Genomic DNA, 10,267 nt, shown 5'->3' with positions numbered 1-10,267 from the left:
TCAAAAAATACATTCAATTTTTCTTCCATCTGCTTAAACTTTAAATTTTGTAGATGTAAACACAGTCAGGATATGCTCAAATCTACTCTTGAGCCTACAATAAACGCTTATTAAATTTAAGATAGTTTCTAATAGCATTTGTGCCCTTCATAATTACATTTCGTGGTGGCTGTAGTAGAGGATTATTCAGTATATCCAATGTAATTAAGTTCTTCATATCAATTAATTGCACAGGTATTTTTGTAATTTTATTAGCTCTAACACGCAAAACCCTCAAATTCTCTAAAGCTTCAAATCCACTTGCCGAAAAGTCAAGCGAAATAAGTTTGTTATTAGAGGCATTGAGTACCTTCAGGTTATGTAGCTTATATACGCCAGCTGGTATATGTTTGAACTGATTAACAGATATATTCAATTCATTTAACTTCGTCAGTACGCTAAAAGCGAACGGCAAGTCACGTAGATTATTGTGGGATAAATTCATTCGTTTAATATTCATAAAGTGCTGTATAAAAGGCGGAGCTAACGGACTATTGGGCCTATCCATCAAATCTAAGTCTAGAGCGCATTGACATATAAATTCGAATTCAATCGGTAATTCAGATAGGCTTCTACTAGCAAAATTAGCTCCGCCGAATTCACGTTCAGTTTTCATTGCCGTTATACATCCCTTGTGATTGGCTGGTTGCAAGAATATCTCAGTGTGATCACTGCTCGAGATCATTTTAAATTTATGGGCGCTATGTGATCTTGTAATCAGTGAATAAGCACGTGGCTCTTCAGCAACTCTAAGATCACGATAAATTGCATTGATAGGATTTCCCTCGAAGTTCAATGTTAGAAGGAATTTTAATGTACCCAATGTGCAAGGCAGCTTCTGTATTTTATTATGCGAAATATCTAATCTGATCAAGTACTTCATGTTGCCTACATCTCTTGGCAACTCAGTCAGTTTATTTCTACGCATATTAAGTACAATTAAATTTTGTCCAAATCTTAATGGCAACTTTTGAATTAAATTATTTGCGACATATAATTCCGAAATTCTTGCACACCCCACTATTGGCATCAAGTTTTTGATCTGATTGTGCTGCAAACAGAGATAACGTAAATGCAACAATCTTCCTATCTCCATCGGTAAACAAGTCAAGTTATTATTCGTTACTTCCAGCTTATCCAGTGAGCATAAATCCCCTATAGAAGGTGGTAGTGTAGTGAGGTAGTTGAACGATAATAACAATTCCTTTAACTGCTTTAAATTGCCAAGACAGTTCGGTAATGCTGACAATTTGTTATACCTTAAGTCTAATTGCTCTAAATACACTAACTTTCCTATACCATCATCCAAGTGTTTTAGTGAATTTTTCGACAACACAAGGTTACGCAAATTGACCAAATTGTAAAAATTACAAGGCAACTCTGTCAATTTATTGTTGCCCAAATCAACAGAAGCCAATCTGCGTAGTTTATCGATGGTATTGGGTAAAGAAGAAATATTATTGTTATTTAATCTCAGTCTCGTAAGAGGTTCGATGTTGCCAATATCAGCCGAGATGTGTTGTAGTTTATTTTTTGACAGATTTAGCTCAAATATGGACATACCGGCGTATAACTGTTCAAACTTTGTGATGGTCTCCTCTATAGCATTTTTTTTATTCTTTTTATAGATGTTGTAAACGCAGTTAGGCACTGTAGCCAAATCTTTTTTGGAGAGATCCAATACACCAGACAAACGAGCTTTTTCAAACATTGCAGTAAAAGAGTTCTGCAGTTCTTCTTCTTCAGCACGCGCCTGTTTCTGTAGAAAGAGACGGTAAGCTGGAGTAATTATTTTAACATTAGTTGGATTCTTCACTCGCTTCATTTTCGACTTTCTTAATAAACGCATCTAAACAACTGAAATATTAGTTTAGTAGATATAAGAAATCACTAAATTTGCAATTCATTTAAAAGTTAAAATAAAAGCCATTTACATTTTTTAAAACTGTTAGTCAGGAGTACTTGTGGCTATATAGCTTTCCACTTCAAAACATTCTCAAAGGGTCAAAATCTCAATTTGTTGTTTATTGCCTAGGGTTGAAGACAACAATGTAGACTATCCAAAATAATTTAAAAATTTATAGCGATACCTATCGTTTTGATTGCCAAATATCATTTACCACTAAAATTTAATCAAATCAGAAAAAAAACTTTAATGAAATACTTTAACTAATCTATCGAATTATAAAAAAAAATTATGTAATATAAACTTTGATAAATTTTACTAAGACAATTATGTTTAGAAAAGTTTTTATACTATATTCAAAAATTAAAAAATATGCATATTAAAATATTAAAAAATTATATTTTCTTTGATTCTGGAGTCAAAGACCTATACTTCACAATATAAGAACTACAGATTAGGTGATATATTTGGCAAGAATATATACATACTATCAGACAGTCAAGCTGTTTTAAACTCATTGAGTTCAGTCCATTTTACATCTAGGACGATTTTTGACTACTACACATCTCTAAACGAAATGTCAACGCAGCTATAGCCATAGGGATATTTTCAGCAATTGCAGAGCAGACGAGATAGCCAGAAAAAGTGTTTCAGGACCATATTCGGAACACCTAAACAATCTGAACATTCGTTAACATCATGTAAATTGTTGCTGAGTTCTTTCTGTACTGAAACTTTTAATAAAAGATGGGAAGACTCAACGATATGAAGGCATCTGTATGCAATCTGGCCACTTTCCAATAAATGGAAATCCAAAATTCACATTGAGATGCCCCGTAGAAACATCGGTCTGTTGGTAGGTCTACTTACAGGTCACTCTAAACTACGGAACCAATCAAATCTGTCGCAGCTGTGGGGAACACGATGCGAATGCCTCTCATCTTGCCCAGCTCATGCACTGCGGCGACTCAATACTTAAGGGGCCCCCTTTCATGAGAATTTTGACCAATTATAGGACCTGATACTTAATAGCATTTTAGGCTTCGTCAATGGTTCTAGATGGTTTGAGTTTGAAAATTTGAATTTTTTTCTATATATACGGTAACTCAATGGACCAATAGACCTAAGTGAATCCACTGGGGAACACAAATTATATCTTTGTATAAATCTTTTTATATTTTTACAATTTAAGTTTATTATTATAATTCACTTGGTTATTTACTTTCATTGATTATTTTATTAAATATAAAATAATTACAATAATATTTTTATTCATTATTCAGTTTTATAAATGTTTATTTAATTATGTCTTTTTTTCATAATTTTTTTTTAAATAAGCGTGCAAATTTATTTATTTAATTTATGTACATTTTGATTAATTGATTAATTTAATTGTATTATTAAATTAAAAATTACTACAATAAAATTTGATTCATTTTTGATTGTATTTTATTTATTTTAACATATTTTTTAAAATTTTCTTAAGTTTACGTGCAATTTTATATTAAGTATTTACAATAAATAAATAATAATAGATAAAAATTGTTTAAATTATTAAATAAAATAAATTTTTTGCAACCACTTTGAATTGTTTATACAATTTAATACTAAATTAACATTAAATTAATTTTTCATTTATATCTTAATTTCAGGCTTTCCTCAACGGATTCATTCAAAAAAGCGTTGAATCCATAATACGCGGAACTCGCATTTGCAGTTTTAGTATCATTTTCACACCTCACTCCGCAATTAACAAATAAGTTTTTTATTATAAATTTAATTTTTTTTGTGTTTTAAACATTTTTCAAAATACTTTTTTCACAATTTTCAAATAAATTTGTTTGTTCAAGTGAACCATGGCAAATGTCAATAAATTATTTAATTTGTTTTAAGAGATGCTTTAGCAAAATTTATATGAGAAAACAAATTTGCGAAACGAATGATGTCAACTCGATGGATTGACTTCCTTATGGCCAATTTTTATGGACTTGCAAGACAAATAAATAACAACAATTTCAACACAATTGTGGGAGTTTACGGTCTTGAGAAACTCGTAGAAGAACTTTCAAATGCAATCAAAAGTCTATCAAATTGAAAAGGTTTTCGGTTGGACATAAATTCGCAAATTCCCTTGCAGAGCCGTCTGTAGCAGAAATGTGCAACAATAAAGAAATGTACCAAATAGAAAAAAAATATTACTATTTTTATTTTTTTCATCTCGTTTCATAAACTTACTTTTGTAATAATATTCCACAGTACCGATATTTACTACTCCATCATCATGGCAACCAACAAAAGACAGCATGCCCTATTCACCCATGCGCGTTTGACCTTTCCAAGGGAACACATCATCATCGATTGGAAGTGTTCGCTACTCTTCAAATGAAAATGCGTTTTAACTCTGACTTACATGATCGATGAGATGTTGTCTATTCGCAGAATGATGATGATGGTGATGATAATTATGATGATGTTGAGTTTTATTCCAATACCAGCAGCAAACACTCCAGCTGTGCCATCAGCGCTATGGACTCGTACTCGTAATATGCACCGCAGCAGATCTTAACTTTCCGTACTTGGTATATTTTTTTCACTTTTAACTCGAACTTATCGGTTTTAATAGGTTTTTTCAGATTTGTTGCTTATTTGCACATTGTTTCATAAATTGTTTATTGTTGTTGTTGTGATTTTTATTGTTAATATTAAATTGGTTGTTGTTTAATTGCCAAAAAATAACTGAACTTTTCTCAAGGCTTGTAACCTCAGCGATGTATTGAGTAAGAAAATTTTTACGATAGTAGTAAGGAATGCCTTAGGCGCATATTAAACATTAAATATTAATTAATAATAATAATAAAAATTTAATATTTATTATAATTCAATAGAAAAATTGCTTTATCTAAGATACAAAGCGTGTAAAAATGTTTATATGTATTTTTGTGGATTTTATTCATAAGAAAATATTTTTTATTCTCCTTGAAGTAAATGTGTCGATTGATGGGGCGATCTAGTTTTATTACCGTGACTCGTGTATAAAAAATCAAGCATCTAACATAAAAATGTTAATATTATGAAATTATTTATATATTAAATGTAATACATGCTACAGTCCTTTGAACTCTTTAAGGTTGTTCTATAAATTCGTGGAACCCGCCATCTATTAGTCAATACTAAAATTACAACATAGAAGTTGTCTAAAATTGTACAAATTGGATTCGTTGTAGACAATAATTTTCTTTCTTTCTTTTTTTCTTCCTGTTCTATTTTCTTCCAAGTCATATCGTAAATGTAGTATTGCTTATTAATACATCCACATATATTTCACCATCCCAGTGGAATATTTTTTTGGGATGGGACGCTTCGATTTTTTGTTCCATCTTTACAAAAGTTTTCAATGGAGGATTTAAACACACTAATTTTAAAACAAAATGTTTTGTTGTTGTTATGCTTTTTCAATACAAAATGATAATTTCACACTTCATTTTCTTTGTTATATTGGTTACAGTTGTCGAATCTAATACCCAGTCACACTTAAGTAATAATTAAGGATTGAAAAGATTGAAGGAAAATGTTGTGCAGATATTGGTTTCCATTACCTTTTTAATAGGATCATTTCATTAGTCAAATTTGAATCCATGAAATGCAGTAAATTGTGCGAAAACTGTTATAAAAACTAATCTTAAGCCTCAATTTAATTCAAGTGTGGCGTGGACCAATAGTATATAAAATATTTTCCTACAGTGATGGCAATTTTTAGCATTAAAATATACATAAGTCTTGGCGATTAGAAAGAGTATTAAGCCATCACATGTGCAGATACTTTCTTCGTTATTTTTCTCTCATATATTTTTATACTCACACAACTAAGTAAGTGATAGTTGAGAAATAGAGTGTTGCAGCTCGCCCTGTCCTCGAGAAGTAATACCTAATTGGCGGCCCTGCAGGACATTTTTTAAAGGGTAGCGTTAATTACAAAGGTTAAGGTTTAGTCAGTAGGCGCACTGCATCACAATTTTGGCATAAACCCAAAGCATCGTACCTGCGTAAACTCGAGGAAGGGTGGTAGAGAACAGTGTGAATCGGGAATGCTTTTATAGCATCTGTAGAAGATTCCACCTCAAATAGAAAAAAAGATACGCGCACAACTAAGCACAGTTCATGCGAAATTAATTTAGTGTGGCCTTAAGAAAGAATCCATCCATCGAGTCTTATCCTCAATATGCCAATCCAGTGCATCTAGCGCCATTCACTTCGCTGTCGACACGGAGCTATACCTATGTATTGCTAGAAACTGCTCTTGATTTTTAATGAATAATTGACATTTATGATTTAACATTAGCAAGTATTTACAATAAATCTTGTTGAAATCTTATTAAATTTTACTAAATCATATTAAACTAAGTAATAATTTAATCTTAAGTACTTAAGTAATATTTTAAAAAACCACTTTTATTTATTTCCACAGTTTGAAATGCACTAAACCAATTTAACCAGTATTTTTTTATTTTGCAAAATAAAAAATTTTCAAACTGTTATAGTCTGAATATTTGCGCTTAGTAAATACTTAAATATAATAGTGAACTAATTAGATATCAATAATTAATTGTTTTATTATATCATGAAATCAATAATTCTGATTTAATTTACTGATCAACTTTCAATATTAGCAGGAGCAGTCATGAATAAAACACACCTAAAAGTATGCAAAGAAAAATTGTTTAATTTTACGTATTTAGAAATCTAGTATAATTTTCCAATGATTTACTTTTTTTATTGTTGAATAAGTTCGCGATATAAAAGTGAAAAAATTAATTTTTAGTTATAAAAATGGCTATATATCTCTACGTAGTCTACCACAACTTCTGTGTACTTATTCCTACGATCCTCTAATTGATAAATCCTATCTCAATAGTGGTCTTACGAATAGTCTAAAAATAGCCTTTAACTGTTAAAAAAGATATTGGCATAATTTTAAAATACGTCAACAGGGAAGAACATATCCCTGCGGAAAGCTATAAAAGGAACTTAACATCGGTACAACAAAAATCAACAGTTCAATATATCAGAATAGTCAATATTGCGAAATTTAGATCAAGGTAGTATTCAAATCGCTCGACTTGCTTCAAGATAATAGAAGCAAATATCAAACTTTATAATTACTAATCACTCACATTTGCCAAGAGTAATAAAATTATTGATATTGTATCACATATTTCTTTGGAACAGACTATTGGTATAGTACGTGAAAATACAACTGTTAATAAAAGAGAGACAGGTGTATCATATGTACTCTTTACAATTGGAAAGGTTATTACAGTTGTATAATCGACTTCTTCCTTTCGTCCCCACTCTTCATTTACAATAATATCCAAAGCTATTTATGTTAATTGGTGAAGGTTCTGGAACAATGTCAAGTCGCATTCCAAAAAAAAACAAGAATTTTAATATGTAATACTTGCTTTTATTTATAATAGTCCCCTTCTGACTTAGCAAAACGAATTTACAGGATCTTAAACGATTGAAGGGCTGCGAATATTATATAATTCTTAATAAACAATATTAATTATATACTAATCAAACTTTTTAAATAGCAAATATTTTTGAATCAAGTATATATCTCGATTCCTATTAATTAATTATATTTTCATATTAATATGGATATGTATTAATTTAAATTGGGATATCCTTCAATTCAAATTTATGTCGCCAGTAGCTGCCAATAGATGGCCTCACTGCAAGTACGTATTTTAAGAAGTTTCGTTTGCTTTTGGATAACTAATTTTATACATATGTATATACGAGCATTATATACAGATATACCAAATAACTGGCAGTTATAATAAAATACTTTTCGCAGATCATATAAGTCCTTGGACGATATCAATAGCCCATGAATCATAAAAATTTAGATTCCTATTGTATGTAAAAAAAAAATTCGATATGCACAAATATTTTACTTTATTGCATTAATAAAAAATAATCAATTTGAATTAAAAGGTTGCTTTTCTGATAAAAATTATTCATAGCATTTTTTTGGAATTTGCTTTATACTTGTATTTCAGAAAAAAAAACAACACATTTAATGATAAAATATAATGATTTATATATTTTTGTTTGAATTAAAAATCACAACAAAAAAAAACAAATGATAAAGTTCTAAAAATAAATATTGAAAACAGCTTTGAAATGAGTTAGAATTCTGTTTGTCTTGGAATTGAAAGCAAAACAGATTTTGACTGACAAGAACAGAAGCTCTATTTTATTATTTTAATTGTCTCAGATATCAGAATGACTCAAACTTGACTGTTCAATCTTCGCAATTGTCATTTAAATAATATTTTTTTAATTTCTTTAACCGTATAATTCCATAAATCAATTTTATTAAAAATTGCAAATACTAAAATTAATTTTAATCAAACTATTCATTTAATTAAATATTAAAATTCAAGACATATTTTAGTATATATTAAACTTTAGTCGTACTTATAGAAGTATTATTAAAAATCCTATTTTTCAGAAAGAAGAGAAATGATCGCCACTCTCATCAATACCGTATAGTACATTGCTATGATGATTTTGGTTAGTAACGTGCCTGACGACACATTAGTGATATATGATCAATCAATCTCCAGTAATCAATCTCCAATATAGAATTTTGCTTGCGCCAGCATCTTATCATTACCAACTCCCTTTTGTCCGATGCAAAACCTGCAACACCGATTTCACCAATTTACAAAAGATTTATATAAAACAAAGCACACTATATACTCGCAACGACATTTCTATCCTGTATTCAAATAAGATAGAAATAGAAATAGGAAACCAATAAAAGTAATAAATAACATCAAGAAGTAGAATATCCGATTTTATCAGGACAAAACCAATTTTAGTAATCCGAATGTGGCACTGTAATCCTGAAAAAACTAAAATAAATAACTATAAAATATGTTGGGACAAATTCCTGGAATATTTGGGCCTAACTCCCGAAATAATATTAAGGCGAAAAATACCTATGTAAATTTGAAGAATTAAATGCGTCCAAACACTCAAACGAATGGGCAATAAAACGTTGTAGTCAAAGTTTTAATGGATCTCAAACCGCATTTTTCGAGTTAACTGTAGAGCATACAAAAAGTGCATATTGACTTGATGTCATGCAGGCTTAGAGCAATTCTAACCAATAATATTGTTATTTAGGGTTTTGCTCACCCCACACCAATATTTTAGAAAGGTGGACAGATCGGGACTGTTCAAAACGGGTAAAGAAAGTGTCTATAAAGTAGAAAATCATAGGGATAATCAAAATCTAAAAAACATATAATCATGTTAGAAAATCTACCAAGTCTCAATCAATGTGAGGTAACCCAAGAGTCATTACTTCAAGCAATCTAGAAAGAAACATCTACGTTTCTGTAAGCAACAATTTACCGGTCATACTACAATTTCAGATGCAGATAAATAAACTGTTATATGTGTTTAAAAGAATACAATAAAATAACAAAATAAAATGAAAAAATTAGAGATGGTTTATCGGGGTGTAAATAGAACTTTTTTCTGTTGCTTTGTTTCATTCTAGTGTAGAAGAAAATTATGAAAGAATATGAAGCTGTAATACTCCGGCTCTGTTAACCGTAACTCATCGAAAATACCCAATGGTACTTACAGATAATTTTAAGCCATAGTCTCAAATTACAATCTATATATCCATACCTGTTAAATTTAATTCACGGACCATTTTTAAGCATCTCGTGAACCACCGTTTGGGAAACACTGTTTATAAATTAATATACATTAAGACCGAAAAGTTTTCGGAAATTCTCATTTAAAATTCGCGCGCTGTATATTTTTCGATATTTTAAGTTTATGTAGTTTGGCAGCACTATCCTTAATTACTATGCCAAAAATGAGCGCGATCTGTCAGACAGTTCGTTTACGGCAGCTGTTGAAACCAGTTCACCTCAGTAGGGCGTTGCGAAAAAAACAATGGAAAAAAATATTGAACAAAGAGTTTGCATCAAATTTTGTGTTTCGAACGAAATTTCGTGTGCAGAATCGTTGCGAATGCTACAAAAGGCTTATGGGGAATCAGTTTTATCGAAAACTCAAGTTTATGAGTGGTACAAAGCCTTCCAGGACGGTCGTACGACCGTCGAAGACATTTCGCAACGCACTACTGAGGTGAACTGGTTTCAACAGCTGCCGTAAACGAACTGTCTGACAGATCGAGCTCATTTTTGGCATAGTAATTAAGGACAGTGCTGCCAAACTACATAAACTTAAAATATCGAAAAATATACAGCGCGCGAATTTTAAATGAGAATT

General features: G+C 30.5%; 1 protein-coding gene across 2 annotated transcripts; it reads right to left on the bottom strand.

Annotated features, from left to right (window-relative positions):
• Positions 1-2,209, bottom strand: LOC119672645 (leucine-rich repeat-containing protein 40-like). Of its 2 annotated transcripts, XM_038083750.1 has the most exons (3): positions 2,130-2,209; positions 1,974-2,070; positions 1-1,896 (listed from the first exon to the last, which is right to left on the bottom strand). In XM_038083750.1, the coding sequence occupies exon 3, from the start codon at positions 1,886-1,888 to the stop codon at positions 95-97; it is 1,794 nt and encodes a 597-aa protein (XP_037939678.1). In that variant the 5' UTR covers positions 1,889-1,896; positions 1,974-2,070; positions 2,130-2,209; the 3' UTR covers positions 1-94. The 2 variants fall into 2 exon arrangements, with proteins under 2 accessions (XP_037939678.1, XP_037939677.1); XM_038083749.1 differs by having other exon boundaries at positions 1,974-2,203.
• Positions 2,210-10,267: the final 8,058 nt, after the last annotated feature.

The sequence above is a fragment of the Teleopsis dalmanni genome, chromosome 1 (assembly GCF_002237135.1).
Source record: "Teleopsis dalmanni isolate 2A chromosome 1, ASM223713v2, whole genome shotgun sequence".
In the NCBI taxonomy this organism is placed as follows: domain Eukaryota; kingdom Metazoa; phylum Arthropoda; class Insecta; order Diptera; family Diopsidae; genus Teleopsis; species Teleopsis dalmanni.
The sequence above is the reverse complement of the archived record's forward strand: the minus strand, read 5'-3'. Positions and strand labels throughout refer to the sequence as shown.

Coding starts and splice junctions, on each gene's coding strand:
- LOC119672645 (XM_038083750.1), bottom strand. CDS start 1,888: ATGCGTTTATTAAGAAAGTCGAAAATGAAGCGAGTGAAGAATCCAACT.